Source organism: Dermacentor silvarum, chromosome 9, assembly GCF_013339745.2.
Source record: "Dermacentor silvarum isolate Dsil-2018 chromosome 9, BIME_Dsil_1.4, whole genome shotgun sequence".
Taxonomy (NCBI): domain Eukaryota; kingdom Metazoa; phylum Arthropoda; class Arachnida; order Ixodida; family Ixodidae; genus Dermacentor; species Dermacentor silvarum.
This window is the reverse complement of record NC_051162.1, coordinates 143,954,892-143,973,971: the sequence shown is the minus strand read 5'-3', so window position 1 is coordinate 143,973,971 and position 19,080 is coordinate 143,954,892. Positions and strand designations below refer to the sequence as shown.

Below are 19,080 nucleotides of genomic sequence, written 5' to 3'. Positions count from 1 at the left end.
CAGCTCTACCAATAATGCTCATGTGAAGACAAGAAACACTGACGTCAACTTTTGACCGAAAGGCTAAGCCTTTCTTCCCACGCATTCCAAACTACCGATCTAACAAGCATTATTTATCTCTCAGTAATAATGCTGCAGCATTTCTCTGCTGCAACAACGGAAACGAACATATAATTTAGGAATGGCAAAATAAACACGCGTGCCATACAAAAACGTTGACCTCAAATATTCAACAAGAATCGCATTTCTCGTCTACAGTGTAATTTCAGAAGATTATATTTATTAGCACTGGGTATTACAATCAATACAATTCTTTAAAAGTTTTTCCTTACTTTATTGACTACCTTCGAAACACCACATAAACACTAAATGTAGCTTAAATCCAGAAATATGGTAAGTACTGCCCTTTCCCATATATTACTAACTACAGTGCCAGTAACATGTAACTACTATACGTATCAATGGTAAATCACAGTGGATTTCTTCAAGAAACAGTTACGCGAGCACTTCCTAACGCTATAATTTTTATCTTATTATATTACGCTCGTTTATTGTAGCTACAGTAATTTTCTTTCAATTATAAAATTGCAATTGAACTACGTGCAATTAGCAATGAGGGGCATATTTGCTTAATCATATTTTGTCCTTTTCTCCTATTCTGAATCATGAATCTTTATATTATGATCAACGAGTGAGCGACATTTGCTCTGGTATTCCTGCTAACGTGTTGCAGACAGTTATGTGAACATTTTTTCTCCTTAATATGTTTCTGTTTGTCCCCCCGTAAGTGCGCTCATTGAATTTAATGAAGCTTACCTTTCGTAAAATGTGCGTATCTGCTCACATGTAATGCACGCTTCGCCTTCGTTAAGCTCCTATGACACCTTTTTTGGCTAGGAGTTCCTCAAGTATCTTTACTGGGAAAAAATAGCATTAAAATATAATGAAGTTTATAGCAGTATAAATCACAACCTGCAGGTATAAAATTCATTTTAGGAGCCACTTAATTTCTACCTAAACCCTCCGCCATATATTAAAAAAGTGTTGCCGTTATCTGATCTCCTGATGAAAACGAAAAAAAAGGAAGAGCAGATTCTCAAACCAACAACTTGAAAAAAAAAAAATAGCATTAATGCAAAGGTCTCACACAAGGGGAAGTCAAAAAGTAAAGGGACTTTTGAGAAAAGGCACATATACTCTAATGATAGAAAACTGAAACATACATTATTTTTCTACGTAACCTCCCAGCACTTCAATGCACCCTGCCTAAAGTTTCAGTAGTTTTTTGATTCCGTCGGAAAAAAAAGGTTTTGGGTTGCACTGCTCACCAATTTTGCCCCTCATCAATGACTTCTGGATTGGTTGCAAATATTCTTCCCTTGAGCGCTTCGTTCAATGGTACAAACATATGAAAATCTCTGGGAGCCAAGTCTGGGCTGTATGGCGGGTGTTCCAGCAATTCGAAGCAGGTTTCAGCTTAGCTCGCAACACATCACAATAGTTCTCACTGTTCACAGTTTCACCTCTTGGGGTGAAATGGGAAGTCAAAGTCATGTCAAAAGTGATACCTGCAATCAGATCCAAACGTTGTGGAAAACTGCGTAAAGGTGTGATCCTGCAGCAAGATAACGCTCGGCCACATTATGCCAAATGGACGGCCGAAACAATAAAGTAGTAGCGATTCGAATTGCTGGAACACCCGCCATACAGTCCAGACCTGGCTCCAAGCGATTTTCATATCTTTGGACTACTGAAGGAAGCGCTCCAGGGAAGATTTTCACCCAATGCAGAAGTCATTGATGCGGTGCAAAATTGGCTACAGGTGCAACCAAAAAACTCTTTTTCGACGGATTTGAAAAACTTGTGAAACGTTGAGCAAAGTGCGTTCAAGTGCAGGGAGGCTATGTAGAAAAATATTGTATGTTTCAGTTTTCTAGCATTAGAATAAATGTACCTTTTCTCAAAAGTCCCTTTACTTTTTGACTTCCCTTCGCACAAAGCTAACTAAACGCGAAAAAATAATAATAAAGATTTCCTATTCGAATACGACATTACAGATATCATATCCATATATTATACATATCAGGAAAGAAGAGCAGAAGTATGATAACACAGATGTTAAAAAACTTAAGCCCTAAATAAAGCGAATTTTGCATGGGTTTCAAGCTGCGCACACAGGAATGTTCCGGACAGACTGAGTTGAAATGATGCCTCAGGTCACTTTACTCACCATCGCTAGTTGTGGAATAGAATAAAGCGTTCGTTGCACGTATCCGCATGCCGTCACTGAAGCTTCCATTTGCATAGCAGTCGCGATACGAAACCCGACTGCTCTAAGAGGTTCCGAATAGCATCCAGCGCACACGAGAAACCACGTTTGCATGCCTCATAATCATATCGTGGTTTTGACGCCGCATAAAACCCCAGAATCTAGAAACCACGTGTCCAGATCGAGGGGCTCCTAAGCACTACATGCCAGTATCCCATGCGTGTCGTAGGAGCTCAAGAGTTTATCCCGAAGCACTCCATTTACCAACGCCATGATGGCAAAAGTTTGGCCCCTTACACCTAAAACTGATAAACAAAACCGCGTACTTTGTTCATGAAAGTGGGCGCACTATTGAGAATCCACATGCGAAAATCAGACTCGAAATAAGTTATTGCGTCTCTCGTTACTTCTGAATGTATCTCAGTTGCTGCTGTAAATTACCGCACTATATTTACGACGACGGTGACCATGATAATGACTATCATATTGATGATAATTACGATTGGCTAATGGCAACCTGTTTATTCGGCGTCGCGAGAAATAATCGCATGGCCTGCGCGAGCTTTTTATTTGATTCTATATCTAATTTCATAGGAAAATTGGATTTCGCATCGGCCACAAGGAAATATTGCAAGCCTCTTGTTTTGTAGTGAATTGGAGTAAAGCGGGCAGCCATAAAAAGACTATAACAATGTCCTCTTCACCCATTTTTATCTGAACAAAGGCGACCATGTCATTTACAAATGTCTATTATTCCAGAGCATGCCTATGTTCCGCCACATCCATATTTCTAAGGCTGTTAACTGCGACGAAATGTTCCTTGATAGAGCATTTCTTTTCAACAATATGTCCACTTTTTTTGAAAGTTCGAAAGCACGTCCGCATTTATTATCACACAGGAACATCTGTTAACCACCAAAGCAAGTCTTCACCACAAGGTGGACTTTCACGACCACCCCGTCCACCACCACCTCAGTTTGGAGCACGTCAGAGTACGTACCATCTTCTCCAACTTCCAGCCGACATACAGCAGAAAAATTGATTACGATTCTTCGCCTACTTCAGGCGTTTTGAATCTATCTATCTATCTATCTATCTATCTATCTATCTATCTATCTATCTATCTATCTATCTATCTATCTATCTATCTATCTATCTATCTATCTATCTATCTATCTATCTATCTATCTATCTATCTATCTATCTAGCTATCTATCTATCTATGCTCAACGCAGACAAAGACGAGTGGTCAGGGGACGTGCACTAGTGCACTAGCGCTAGTCCGAACCCAAATTACAAGCGTCACTCAAGGACAGCAACCCGACGCTTATCAGGTTGTGCCACCAATGCACTAGGTATCTCCTGCTTTTGAACGAACGTCATTCACGCCAGTGCTCTAGCGAGCTGCGCCATGAATGTAATCGGCGTGTGCCGCTCTTCGGTAAACCACTCGCCAACTTGGGTCACTGAGTATTTGCCACTGGGTGTGCGGCAAGCGAGGGAACAATTTTCAGCGTGGGCAAGCACCGGCACGACACGCTTATCGTCTCAGAGGCCACACGTGTACTTCTCGGTAGCACCAATATGCGGAGCAGCTCGTCCGGAAAGAAGCGCGAGATAGGAGCCCGGTTGCCGCGTCACGCTTTTCTCAGCGTTCGCACGCACCGGCGTCCCACGCATTTCGGAGGCCATCCGTTGGCTTCGCGGCGGCACATGCCACGCAGTGTTCTCAGGGAGGCGAGAAAGACAAGTCCCGCTGCCGTACACGTCTCACACATACCTCGTTTGGACGGTGGCAATACGCTGTGTCGCTATATTGATTCAATGCTAAACACATTTAACATTTGTTAGCCGGTGAAAAGCGGTCACCGGTGAAAGATAAACACGTACACGTGTCAGTGCCCTCCCCTTAAACAGCGTCGTCCCGATGCTACAAACAAGCACGAAAGGGAAAATAAAACCACGCGTAATAAAGAAAAAAACAATAGCAAAACAACGAAGTACCTAAGTTCGTCAGCGGGCGTAGAAAGGCTTAAGACGCACCACGTGGATGACTTCTGGTCGCACGCGGCGCCGCTGTGATTGCGAAATGCCGTCTGGCACGACCTCATAGTCCAGTGCGTCAATTCGTCGGATGATCTTATAGGGTCGGAAATAGCGTCGTAACAGTTTCTCGCTAAGTCCTCCTCGGCGCATCGGAGTCCAGAGACAAACACGGTCGCCGGGCTGGTACTCGACGTAGCGTCGTCGAAGAATGACACGTGTACATGTTTATCTTTCACCGGTGACCGCTTTTCACCGGCTAACAAATGTTAAACGTTATCGCTAGGCGCAGGACGCGCCTGCATGTATCGAAAGTTTCTCGAACGTTATCGATGCTTCTATCCGTTGTCTGTTGTCGCCGACGCTTATGTAATCTGAGTGTATGAGCGACGCTAATTGTCTAGTACTTTCTGGAAGACACGCAGGCACCAGGGATTACTTTGGAACCTTCGATGAGTCTAGTATAAAGCCGACCCGGCGAAGCGCGTCGGCTTTCGACGATCGCCGACTGTGTTCGCCACTATCGTTGTGCTTCGAGTGTAGCTTGCTTTTGTGGGCACAGGTTCGCCCAATAAAGAATCAGTTTCGCCATACACAGTTTTACGACTATTTTTTTCACTGTCACTACTACGTGACATCTGGTGGAGGTGCTTTTATGTCCTTGTACCGGACACCCCCGTCCAGCCGTAGGCCAAGCTCACACCGTCCAGGAGACGTCGACGCCTACCCCGCACCTCCACCAGATGTCACGTAAAGGTGACAGTGAAGAAAGCGGCCGTAAAACTGTGTATGACGAAACCGATTCTTTATTGGGCGAACCTGTGCCCACAAAAGCAAGCTACAGTCGAAGCACAACGATAGCGGCGAACACAGTCGGCGATCGTCGGAATCTGATCAGCGGCGAAACGCGTCGGCTTTTATACATGAGTCATCGAATGTTCCAGAGTAATCCCTGGTGCCCGCGTGTCTTCCAGAAAGTACTAGACAATTCGCGTCGCTCACACAATCATATCACGTAAGCGTCGGTGACAACAGACAACGAATAGAAGCATCGATAACCTTCGAGAAATTTCCGATACATGCAGGCGCGTCCTCTGCCTAGCGATAACGTTTAACATTTGTTAGCCGGTGTAATGCGGTCACCGGGGAAAGATAAACATGTACACGTGTCAATGTGATAAGAGCCTGAGATGCAGTGACAACGACTGTATGACGAGGATCGAATGATGATAAGAGCGTGATGATGATGGCACAGACCCAATGGCTTGATTACATACCAAGTGGTCCCTATCCAGCGGCACATACCCATAAGAACACTTGACTGCATTATCTCTGGGATCGGCCGACCGCTGCTGTCGGCACGCACTGCGCCAAACTGAAGAATGAATAAAGAAAAGCTAACGCTTTAAAATCAGCGGAATTATATACGCGTTCTTTTTTTACGCATCGCAAAACAATTTTCGGTGTATGTCTCTATCACTGAACTTCGTCTAGACAACCCATAGCCGGTTGCAATGGAAGGTCTGGGGCAACTATTTTATCATAATCAACAAAATTTCTGACACGCAATTTAAACGAGTTTGCTCTCTAGTGCATACTTCACTCGTAGTGTTTTACACCGGAATTGTTAAGGGGCTTCTACGACCATTTTTTGCGACGACGGCAAAGGCCTGCGGCGTGTGATGGAGTGCTCGCTATCAAATGTCAATTAAAGAAGAGCGAGCAAACAGACTGCACCATAACCACAAATTTCCTTCGAGGCGTAATTATCAAGAGTAGGAGAATAAAAGTTACATTACGTTTACTTCACCAGGCTTTCTAGATTTATCTTAGTTGATTCCTAATTTTCGCTTTTTACGTCGTGGTTAACCGGCTCCACATCGGCGGCCAGCTAGGGGGGGGGGGGGGGCAAATTCGACAATTACATTGCAGGTATCAAGTCTGCTCCTTTTGTGTAAGATCAAGTTTTATACTTAGCACGTCAGATTTACTGTTCCCGCGCTTTGTTAGTTTCCTTATTGTGAACTTTCAGCAAGACACAATGTGAAAAAACACCGCATATCCACGGGGTGAATGATGATGAGTGGGCGAAGCTCCGGAGGGAATCATCGGTAAACCGTGAATCTTCCGTGTAATTCGCCCAGTCTCGCCGCACTAAATCGAACGATTGACTTCCACCAATGACACGCGCCATATGTGACGTCATTCCTATTTTATAACAACGCCCTTCATTATAATTGCACCATCTCCCGCTTAAGGGGACGCTAGCACAAACGCGTTAGAAACGTGCAGTACTCTCTAGCAAGGGGGAGAGGCCACAGCGTCTTACGCAGCCATTTACACATGCCGGAACGTGCACCGCGTTTGCCGACGCCTTCACATGACTGCTGAGAGAGTATAATCCCCGTATTCATAAACGCTCCTCGACTTGAACTTGACTTGCCACCGCCTTGGGCAGCGCGTTCGAAACGCGTTGAAGGCGGTGGCAAGTCAAGTTCAAGTCGAGGAGCGTTTATGAATACGGGGGTAAGGCGGAGAGGCCACAGCGTCTTACACCAGCTTCTTACACGGGCCGTAACGCGCTAGCACAAACGCGTTAGAAACGTGCAGTGTTTCGTTAATGTTGGGTATTTATTGTCATCGTGATGCGTGAGTCCATGTGCGCTTCGTGGCGTAGTGGCTAGCGCCACGCGTTCAGAAGCGAGGGGTCCCTAGTTCGATTCCGCGCTGCGGACACAACTTTCGGAATGTTTTTTGTCATAAAAGTAGACGTGGCTGCTTACTACTACGACGACGACTACTACTACTACATACTACAGAGGAGGGACAGACCCACACCCTAAGGAGCTTCGCCCCTAAAAACATAAACAAAAATGTGTACAAATAAGGCAACATAATAGACATCTGCAAGACGGTAGCCGAAATTTAGAAATCACAGGAGCTGTAATTCGAAACATGCTTACTTATAATGGAAAGCTTGCTCCGGCTCTTCTCTCACTGGTGAAAACTACAAAGAATTTATTCGTAATAATTTTTACTTAGATTTTTTTTATCTGGAACCATGTATAAACCAGTAACCACATTGTTCGTTACCATTCAATATTGGAGGTTTTGATAATTACATATTCATGCATGTCCATAGCCATGATTTTATGAATATTTGTTAAATATAGCCTAGGTTAACATACTTGTCATTGAATCTATATTTTTTATAAGGTTAGAATTGGGTGGGACCCTTTAGCCATTTTGTTACTTCTCGCAGAGTGTCGAAAGGGCATTGTACAGTTCATACAAGCCTACAATAAACTTTAAGCGACTAAGCCCATCAAATCACGACTGGCAGCCCTGGAGAATACTGATGTGGGGAACGCGAACGCACCAGCAGCTGGTAAGACTATATAACGCCCACTAAACATAACTGTACTGGATAGAGCTAGCGTCCGCACTTTCTTCGTGTTCTAGCCTGTCGCTTTCCCAATTGCAGAAGCAGTCATAATTACGTGTTACTTCTACACGTAATGACCACAATTTAGAGTGCATTTACTTCTTCTTATTTATCTTCTTTTAGCACTCGGCTTCTTCGTAGATATACTGGATAGCGCCATCTCACTGCTGTCGTCACAAACGTGATCGCGTCAGACACAGAGCCGCTTGCTTTACACAAACACGTTGGTGAACCTGCTAATGCTATGCGTAATCGAAAACCATGCTCGATAGCCAGCTACCAGCAAAATGCTTCGCATAGAATCGATTCCCACAGTACGTGGAATAACCTTCATTTTTTTTTGCTTCCTTTCTTGCTTTGGAGATCTCTGTGTACCAACAGTATATAAAATCAAGATTTCTATTCCATTTTGTTCACTGTAAAGGTGCAATGCCCTTGAAGAAAGAATTATGACGGGCTGTCGATAAATGCCCCAAAGTTAGGCAATCATATGCCATAGCGGGCATACTCTACGGAAAGAAAATTCGCGCAAGATAAGATGCATTGCTTAATAGTCCGAGATCTAGTGAGCTCTCGTGACAACAGAGCAACCACATATTAATTTAGTGTATTGAGTGATGTCGCTGCTTTATTTTCACGCAAGGAATTATACTTTGGTTCGAACCACCAATGGAAACCTAATAAATGACTACGGGTATTACGAGAACTAAAACAAGAAGAAGTAAACCAATTGTTAACGCCAAAAAGACAAGCTCGACGTACACGGCGGCTCAGTGATTCGGTGATGAAATTTTGATTACATCTCTCTATTTTGTCTATTTCCGTCTCTTTTTCATGCTCATTATTAAGTCATGTAGTAACTTATTCGTATTGTATTTACCGCGCAATTAGGTCGAACTTGTCATCATTAGCGTCGACATTTGTTCGACGCTTTCGTTTTTATCTGGGGGTAGTTAGAAGATAGCCACATGCAAAATACGGTAAACTTGAGTGAAATTAGCAACAATGACCTTGTCTTCAAAAGCCCGCAAACTCGATGCACGGTGCGCGTCGAATTTGCGCACCGTAAGTTCGTACCTACTCATAATATGGTGGTATTAGTAAAACACTTTATTAGCCCCGAGTGTTTACTGATAAGTGTACTCTTTTTTGACGATGTGGTTAGTTGCTCAATATTGCCACCCATTCTAAGTGTGGGGAACTATCCCTTGATACCATTTTCATTGATATAAATTTACAAGTCACCTAATCGATTTTTTCATGCAAGCGGTTACAAGATATCCAGGTCCCAGATACGCCAAACCCGTATGAAGTCAGCAAATAAGACATTTTGGTTCAAAAATTATGCCCTCGTTAATGCTGATGCAGCGAGGCACCAGAACATGCGACCAACCACTGTGGTGCCTGATGTATAGTTTTCTTCCGTAATAATATTTTTGCAGCTTAAGTGAAGTGCAGCCGCATTCAGCAAACAAAGCTTACCCTCTGCTGAATTTCTGAGATTTGTTTTTTGCTACTCGACCCCCCCCCCCCATATATAGCTGGCGAAAACAAATCGCATGAGCAGATGCGTACGCCGTGACTAAAAAGGGTATATCACATACGGTAGCAGGAAGCTGCTACTTTCAGCCTACTGTGATTCCTAATGAAATAGGAATCATAGAAATAATGATTTCAAGAATAGACAATGAAAATTCAACTGCTTTTGTAGTTTTGAACATAAGTAATAATCTTTCCACTTTATTGGACGATGTCCACCGCATTACCTTACAGGAGGATCGTCTGGAAACAACGCAACTAAACCTGCGCCAGGCGCTCGACGGGAAGCTCCACCCCGTCCACCACCACCTAAATTTAAAAGCCCTAACAGTAAGTATCTCCTTCCTAACCTTCCAGCCCACAAAGGGCAGCGTAACGTCGAAACCGTTCAACTTTGTTTGACTTATTTATGCAATGACATGTGAAATAAACCCGAATTAAGCCGCGCCGATTTTTGCTGTTCTATTTTGACTGCGTTAGATACGCATGGAGTGTCATCAGTCAGTCGCACCCAACACGACACTCCAATCTCAATGCAAATAGCAAAACATTTCGAAGCACACATGTTACATAGGTAGAACAATTTTTTGTACACTATTCTTTAGAATTTACACGCGTTGCTGCGCATGGTAATGGCAGCCGCTTAACTTTCTATATATTCAATGTATTGACACGCAAAAATATTTATATAACTCCCCTGAGAAATTTCGTCACAACATGAATCCCGAATTCTTTGTCGATTTATTGTTTGCCAGCTGATGATACAGCTAACAAACTTGGTTATAATATACAGCTTTTATCTGCTGGTCTGGTTTTATAAATTCTCCTTTTAACAGCATTGCTTCAGTTATTTATTGCCTATTCTACATGTATGGTCTTATAAGAGCATAAGCGATATCGACACTAATGGTACGCTTGACAGAGAACCCGAAAAACTTGGTATGAGCATTTGATTGGTTGTCTCTCCTGTACACATCTGCGTTATTACACTAAACACATGAATCCTAACCAACAAGCTTTGAGTGGTTGCTTCTGCATTATTCAAAAGTGTAAACCACGTAGGAATTCCTTTTTTCCCCATCAACATACGAAGTTTCATTTGCATGTCACGTAAATACTTGAAGACCTCTTTTATTATAAAATGTTTCCCCGATTATGTGCCGACGCACATCCTGCCTGCGCTAGACGTAGCCTCCACTGATAATGAGGTTGTAGCACCCTAAGGTAATTGATGCATTTGTTTGAGTTGCTGAGGATAACAATAATGTATTACTGAAATGGTGCTAATTCAAATGGGAAACTGCATGTCGCTCGGTTTCTTCTTGTTCTTACCCCGTAAAATACAAGTGTTGTTAGCGTTCACTGTTTGCAATATAGCGTACAAAAAACAACCGTGGGTTCTTGAAGGGGTGCTCATTTCTTGATATTTACACTAAGAAATGTGCCAATATTGCTCCTTATTCTTTGCGGCACATTCTGCACCTGGTCGTGGCAGAATTTTGAGGCCTTGCCGAGCTGCTCTTAATAAAAGTGCTTTCTACATAAACGGAATGCAAATATTACATACATTTTAAATTATTAATTGTATAAGACACGAAGCCAACGAAGAGATGTCTTCGAAATTTCGTTGCTAGATCAAAGTAGAGGTATCAGCAGCAGCAGTAGTAGTATTAAGTAGTAGTGGCAGTAAGTAGTAGTAGTAATAATAAGTAGTTGTATTGAGTAGTAAGTAGTAGTAGTAGTAGTAGTAGTAGTAGTAATAGTCAGTTTCGGCGTATAGGCAAGAGAAATGGCTCGTGACAATACGCAACCGTACAGCTTTGGGGAATAATAGGCGCATATACGTGAATTTTATCAAAATGCAAGATGAATCTTCGCTGGAAAAAATGCACAAAAGCACGGAGGCCTAAGATTATGGTCCTAGACAGGCGGATAGAGAACGAGTGGCGGGAAGTTGATGAATTTGTCCGCACTTCTACTATAAAAATAGTCAATATTTTACACTGCGAGTAAAAATGTCCTTTCGCTTACCAACGCGCCCATATAGGGAGCAGGTAGTCGACCGCGGCAACCGTTCCAGCCATCTTTTAAGTGAAGCTGCGCAAAACGCCGGAGGAGCGAAAAACTTAATTTTTCTGTTTGAGCTAGTGAAAGCTAATAACGGTGCTAGTAGTTGTTGTAGTAGTAGTAATAATATTAGTTGTAGTAGTACACTAAAAATTACGTAACAAGGAAGTAGCGATTGCAAATCTGAAATTTAAAAAGTCACAGTCCTGTGTGGTACGCGCAGCACAGTTACAGCGTAAGCTGGTGGAGCGGCTCAAGAGTAGCTCCAATTTGGGCACCACGCACAACAGGGTCTTCGCGGCAGTCTGTTCGCCTCGTTTTGACGAGAACGATCTGAACTGTCCGCCCGGCGTCGATGGCGAGCTGCGGCTTGTAATGCGCTTTGCACAGCAGTCTGCTGAGCCCGATCAAGCCTCACAACTGCAACTTACATGTCAGGCGCGCCGCCTTTGCAGGCACCTTAACTAGATGGCGCCTCCATACTGGCGGAGACTCGGTAGCTCGGGAGCGTGTTGATTGCGCGTCTCGTCTGAATCGCATATCGTCGTCTGCGCCTGCGGACGCGGCGTTTGCAGGCATCTTACCTAGATGGCGCCACCATACTGGTGGAGGCTCGAGTCGTCTCCCTCTGCGTGCTTGCCTTATATATGGGTATTTCCCGCGTCCCGATAGCAAGCGCTTGAGTGGCTCAGTGTTAGGGTATCCGGCTCCCACGCAGCATGCGCGGGTTCGATCCCGGCGGGAATCGGGTACTTTTTTCGCGTTTTTAGGGATAGCGGTTACACGGCGGACGCCGGCGGCATCATCGCGACCCCAAACGGCTATTGGAATGATCCCATAACAGCTTACGCTATAAAAACCACTGCTACCGTTTGGAAGGCTATATACCGACTTCAAGTATGCAGATTTAGTAAGTGCTTTTTATACTACTAATACAACTACAACTACTACTAATAATATTATTAATAATCATAATGAATTAGGTGTGATGTAGTGCCTTCACGAAGGCAGTACATAGCCTTTATAATCTTTATGCGTTTATAAAGTCAGACTTGGTAAACGATCTCTATGGCTTGACAGTCGTTTATGATGCCGTGTAGTGACGTCCCACGTATTCCGCACGCCCAGAGAGGTGTCTGAGCGCTATCAGCCAGCAGCCCTTACGTGCGGTAGCACATCATGAGTGCTGCATTGCCCAACGCGTGCTGTCAAATGTATTATCTCATAGCTAAAACGATCGAACAAAGAAATAAAGCGTGTATAGTGGCCAGAAACACACTGGCCACTATATGGTGGGCCTACGGGAAAGAGGATCGACATGTGAGGGACAGAACTAGAAGTTTTTTTCTCCGTGTAGTAGCATCTGGGTACCCTTCGGTACTGATGATGACGATATTTATGATGATGATGATGATGCTAATGGCTTCCCCTTTGCATTGGCATGGCGGCAAATAGTTACCTAGCCTGCGTGAGTGAATTATGTGTCTGTCTCGAATATCTATTCTACGAATATTGGCTGTCACTTCCAACGCAAGCAGACATTACTAACGTTCTAGGCTGCTGGTAAATAGGGTTAAGCAGGTTCCCTAGCAATGACATCGCGATTTCTTCTGACTCCCTTCTTCCCGGAACCTACCTGCAACTTCTAGAATGGAGATTTATTTTTCATTCCATTCCACGTACCATTCATTTATTTGGTATGCCAAACTTTCGTCAATGTATTAGGAATACAAAGTGTAGAAATTATTCGGTTAGTGGCATGAACCTTTGACAGGTAAACTTCATGTTGCGGCTTTTTCATATTTATTAGCTTCAATTTCAATTTTCATTCATCTGTTTTTCTTTTCAGTACTCTTATTCTTTTCTATATACTTTGCTGTATATGATAGACGAATGAAGCAGCAGAGGTACTCTTTATCTCACACTTTCCACAGCAGCAATAGCATAACAGAACATAATCAAGTACTACACGGCAACTTCTTGATGCGTGCCACCCCTTACAGGCTTTTATGGGTCTGAACAGTTGCGTAATCTGCTTAAATACAATCTTCATTGTTTGATCATATGCTTTCCTCTTCACGATTTTAAAACATGATGCTCGGCTCATTATCTTGCAGAGATATCAGTGGGCTACAGCCAGAAGGATTCTGTGGCAAGACAAAAACGAACACCTCCAGTCCGTCCACCACCAGCTAATCCGAGCAATCGTCTGAGTGCGTAACTTCTTGCTGACCTCCTAACTACAAAGGGAAGTTTACCGGCCAGGTTCTTGAAGCCATTATTATTCATGCACATTCTATATGAAAAGAACTTTGATTAAGCCATGCTGATTCCCATGCTTTACTTTTTATAGAAGCGCGTTCTCAACAGGGGCGGATCAAGGTTTCAAACAGGAGATGGTGCTGATAAAAAAAATTATGGAGATTCAGCGCATATGTTGGAATCTGTGCGGTGCGAATATTTCGCGAAGCGATTGTTGAACTGGTGTGAATTGACCAATTTATTCCCTTCGTGTTTGGCGTAAAGGAAACTGGCACGAGCAGGTGTTCTGTGATGTGACAAACCTTATCTTGACTTGTAGTTCTTCGTTTCTTCTTATGTATTTGGAATGTACCAGTGGTTTTTAGACCAAATGCCCGTGGTGAGTGTTTGCCATAGCATGGAAACTACATTATATTCATTGTCGACACGCTGAGATCCTGTGCTAGAGGTAGTTGGCGGTGCCAAAATATGTACCGCTCTATTCTTGGCCACTCCCGCTGTTAGGGACGTGCCATTGTACGGAAACGATAATCTTCATTACAAAAACACGTACACGCTTCGTGCCCGATCCCACGTTGACGGTATGTGCCATAGTATGGAAATCATAATCATTATCATCCACACCCGGTGATCATACCAAAGATCTAGTGCTTGTTCGCCGGGCGAACTTTGAGAGGTGCTTAGAACCAGATTTCAACCACATGACTGGGTCACTATTCTTGACGTGCATGTCACTATTCTTGACGTGCTGGCTCATTAAAAAATTCTGGATATACTTGCCCCACAGTGTGACTGATTAATATGCCTGTATTTTTAGTTGTCTGTGCAATAATGAACAACGCAATAAACAAAAAAAAGCGTTTCCGGCCTAATCATGAGATAATTTGGCTGCTCTGTTAGCGGGCTGGCATTCGTATACCCTACGCTTTTTCTTTACGCGTGACGTTGAATCTACTCGGCGAGAACCCGACCAGAGACCAACCGACCCAGGCGAAACCGTGAAATGAAAACTCCGTTTTAAAAATGTCGCACTTTCGACCGAAAGGCGAAGCATTGATAGCGATAGAAAAGATATTAGGTAACTTCACAATGTAAGGTTAAAAGTTTTATCGGACGTATAAACGGCAGTAGACATTTGCTTACGGAATAAATTAACAAGCATGGTGTCACGCGCAAACAGGCAAACATGAGCAGATCTCACTCGATGAGCAGAAACACTCGCTGTCCCAACGCTGGTGGATCAATAGCGCCAACACAGGGGAGTGAGCGCTTCTGCTGCCTCTTGCTTCAGCACGTCTCCGAAACTTGAGATAATGCGACCTACAGCACTAGCCACGCGAAAAGACCGCGCATATGAAGGCACCAGCCATCTCCCCTTTTGCACCCACCGCGGAGTGCCTTCAAGATACAACATAATGTTCCTAGAGAGCGTTCATTAGTTGTACCACTTGTTTCCTTCTATCTGCTTTTAAAACGCGGTGCCTGGCTCGTTACCTTGCAGGAAGATCTTTGAGCAAGACACAGACCAATCGAGGAACTCGACCGATACCCCCACCCCGTCCACCACCCCCTAATCTTGGAGCACGTCTGAGTACGTAATTTTCTGTTCACTTTCCGTCTTAACAGCGCAACACCAAAGCCACTAAGCCACGACGGTCGATATTACGTTTATCTAGGCCAGTTATTTATATCAGGCGCCCTGATCATGAGAAGGAAATTTAGAGTACCAGAAAGTTTATCGGAGTGCAAACGGTAGGAATTACCATGTCACGATCAGCAGCTTACCGCTATCCTTGAGAAGTGCACAATCATTGCGTCCTACCGCTACTAACGTATGGGTCGTATCGAACATTAATGATTTTACCTCCGAAAACACGATCACGAAGAGCGGAAGTCATAAAGACAGAATGAGTGCTTTATGACCTTCCCTTTGTCATCGTGCTTTTTTATTTTGGCGCTAAATTCATTATTCTTCAAAATGAACCAACTATCCCAGCATCAAGTACTACTACAATATATGGGACATATGCTTGGAGATTACCAAAGAAGCTTGAGACGAAACTAGAGAGCGTGCAAAGAGCGACGCAACAAGAAATGTTAGGCTTAACGTTAATACAGGAAGACTGGTCTTCCTGTATCATGGAGGGGGATTTTTCAGTGGCGTTCAAGGCGGGGCTTCGGGACTGAAGGGAAGCGGGCCTCAAGGAATCGCTCGGAATCCACCATTGATTTGCAGTGAGTTACACTCAACTATAATCCAAGGCAAACAGTGTGGTGATCGAGCACACAACAGCTATTTAAATAGTAAAAAAATATACAACAGCATTATGGACATTCAACTCTGCGAAACATGGTATTGACACCAGCGAAAGTTCTCACAAAGCGTACGTCCTGTCACTCAACAACAGGCTCTCTGTGGCTTCCCTGAGAAGGCTTCTGAAGTGCTGTGATTCTGCATTCTTCGTCACTCTTATCGGTGCAAGTGTCGGCAACTGCTACAGAATTTAGCGATAGATTTCTGATGTGATAGCCCGTCTGTATTCTTACAGGTGTCGTAATTGCTTAGCATAGTCTGGTCAACGACCGCGCTTCTTACTATAGTCGGGTACAACTTAAGAAGACAGGAGCGGCCCCGCCCAGATGACCGAAGCGCAGCAGTCGATTGCCTCCGCGACTAAAGAAATAGTCCCGTTGACGCGCCTCGGCCCATCTCGAAGCGCGGGCTGCCATGCTCTCCGTCGGCGGGGTCACCAGCCGTCCGGCTCATGACGTCAAGCTAGAGTGCGCGCCCATTGGTGGAGGCTCGTATGCATCCGCCTTTGATGGACAAATGCCGCTGCCTTCTAAAGTTGTACCCGACTATAGTTGCGACACTAAAACTATTAATGATATACTATCTAATCCGTATTAATTGCTTTCCCATTAATATAAACCAGGAACTGGCGTTAGCACTGACGACCACCTAAAACACCCATCTACCAATGTACCGTTGTAGAAAAGCACCGTTGACATCTGTTCTTACGACGCCGGGGACAAATGGAAGGGGATGATTCAGCTATGATGTAAAATATTAGCATGACGGCCGGAGCAGTCATGCTAATATATAGCATGAAAGCCGAGCGAAGCGTGATATCACTGAAGCTGAAGGTGGTTAAGCCTTAAGTAAAATATGTCCGCGTACATTTCAGGTCATGTAGAGAGGAACATTTACGAAAGGCTTTCAGTGTGTTCAAGAGAGTGTAATACATGCAAAATTTCGTCGTCCTGAGATTCATTCAGTTGTAGCTGCATTAGAAACTGTTCCAACCTGATTGTTGGAAGCGTAGATACTAGATGAAACAGATAATTATTATGCCGAAATTCCATCTATGCTTACTTATACTCCGCATCACCACACTCAGTATTTGTGGATGTATACAGAGAGATGAAGAATTAGAACAGTTTTATGAATATGTTGAATTAGTGATGATAAATGTGCAAGCTCTGTATAATGTAGTCATGGGTGACTTCAATGCAAAAGTGTGAAAAAAAGCAGGCTGGTGAACAAGCAATTGGCAACTATATCATCGATTATAGGAACACTAGAGGTGAGATGTTGGTAGAATTGGCGGAAAGGAATAGGTTCCGAATACTGAATACCTTTTTCAGGAAGCGTAACAGGAAGTGTACCTGGATAAGCCCTAACTGAGAAACAAGACATTAAATAGATTTAATACTCTCTTCCGATCCCAGAATAGTGCAGGATGTAGAAGTGTTAGGTAGGGTAAAGGGCAGTGACCATAGTTTAGTAAGGTCTAGGATTTCCATCCATTTGAAGAGAGAAAGAGTAAAATAAGTAGAATTAGAAACAGGCCAACCGATATGCAGTAAGAGTAAAAGCAGACCAATTCAGGCTGGTGCTCGCAAACAAATATGCAGCCCTAGAACAGAAGGATGAAGAAAACATAGGGGTAATGAACGAAACCGTAACTAGGCTGATCTCAGAAGCAGCAGTTGAAGTGTGAGGTAAGGCACCAAGGCAAACAGTTGGTAAGCTCTCCCAAGTAACAAAGGACCAAATAAAGAAACGACAACGCATGAAAGTGCCAAACTCAAGACATCAGATAGAATTCGCTGATCGGTCAAAACTGATAAAGAATATGAAAATAAGGGGTATTCGAAATAATAACGTGGGAAATATTGTCAAGTAATAGACAGCGCCAGAATATGCACAGGACCAAACGACGATTAATGAGACAGACGTCGTTTGGTCCTGTGCATATTCTGGCGCTGTCTTTTACTTGATGATGAAGAACCAACTAGCCCAAAAATACGTCCTTCATGGAAATATTGAGGAAGCCGTAAAATATGGACACAGCATGGAATCAGTAAAAAGAAAGCTTGACATAGAACGAGGAAAGATGTATGCACTGAAAGGTAAGCAGGGTAATATCATGAACAAATTCGATGGCATAGTAATGTCCGCAGCAGATTTCTATATACTGACCTGTGCACAACCCTGAGCCGCCAAGGTACTTTCATTCAATTTAGTGATGAACTAGATACAGAGGCTCCTTCAATAACTTGCGATGACCTGGTGAAAAGCGGCTGGAGAAGATGGAATAACAGTCGATTTAATAAAAGACGGAGGAAATATCACGCTTGAATAGCTTGCGGCCCTTTATACGTAATGCTTCAAGACTTCAAGTGTACTGGAGAACAGGAAGAATGACAACATTTTACTAATGCATAAGAAGGGAGATGTTAAAGAATTGAAAAATATAGGAGCATTGGCTTGCTTTCAGTATTGTATAAGATATTCACCAAAATATTTTCCAATAGAATCAGGGCATCACTGGACTTCAGTCAACCAAGAGAACAGGCTGGCTTCGGGAAGGGATGTTCTGCAATGGATCACGTCCTTGTCTTCAATAAGGTAATCGAGAAAACTGCGGAGTGCAATAAACCTCTCTATATGACTTTTATGGATTACGAAAAGGCATTTTATTCCGTAGAGATACCATCAGTCATAGAGTCATCCGTAATCAAGGACTACAGGAGGCATACGTGAATAAAACTTGGAATATATCTACAAAGATTCCACCGATGGATTTGTACTCCACAAGAAAAGTAGAAGGTTGCCTATCAAGAAACGAGTCAGGCAAGGAGATACAATTTTTCCAATAATATTCACTGGATGCTTAGAAGTATTCAAGCTCTTAGGCTGCAAAGGCTTAGGAGTGAGGATCAACGGAGAATAGCTCAGCGACCTTCCGTTTGCAGATGACATTGTCCTGTTCAGCAACAATGGGGACGAATGGCAGCTAATGATTGAGGACCTCAACCGAGAAAGTGTAAGAGTGGGCTTGAAGATTATTATGCAGAAGACAATGATATTGTTCAATAGCCTGGCAGGGAAACAAGAATTCAGGATTGCCAGTGAGCCTCTAGAGTCTGCAAAATAGTACGTTTATCT

At 43.5% G+C, this 19,080-nt stretch overlaps 1 protein-coding gene across 5 annotated transcripts in view; it reads left to right on the top strand.

The window, feature by feature from the left end:
• The window catches only part of LOC119465043 (serine/arginine repetitive matrix protein 1-like), a 37,589-nt gene that overhangs the window by 13,800 nt on the left and 4,709 nt on the right, over nt 1-19,080 (top strand). For 2 of the 5 annotated variants that reach the window (XM_049655907.1, XM_037725873.2), the window contains 2 exons: nt 13,481-13,576; nt 15,127-15,216. In XM_049655907.1, coding sequence (XP_049511864.1) covers nt 13,481-13,576; nt 15,127-15,216 — 186 coding nt within the window. Of the gene's footprint in view, nt 1-3,168; nt 3,262-9,530; nt 9,627-13,480; nt 13,577-15,126; nt 15,217-19,080 lie in introns of all 5 variants that reach the window. The other 3 variants (XM_049655908.1, XM_049655909.1, XM_037725874.2) reach the window with 3 other exon arrangements.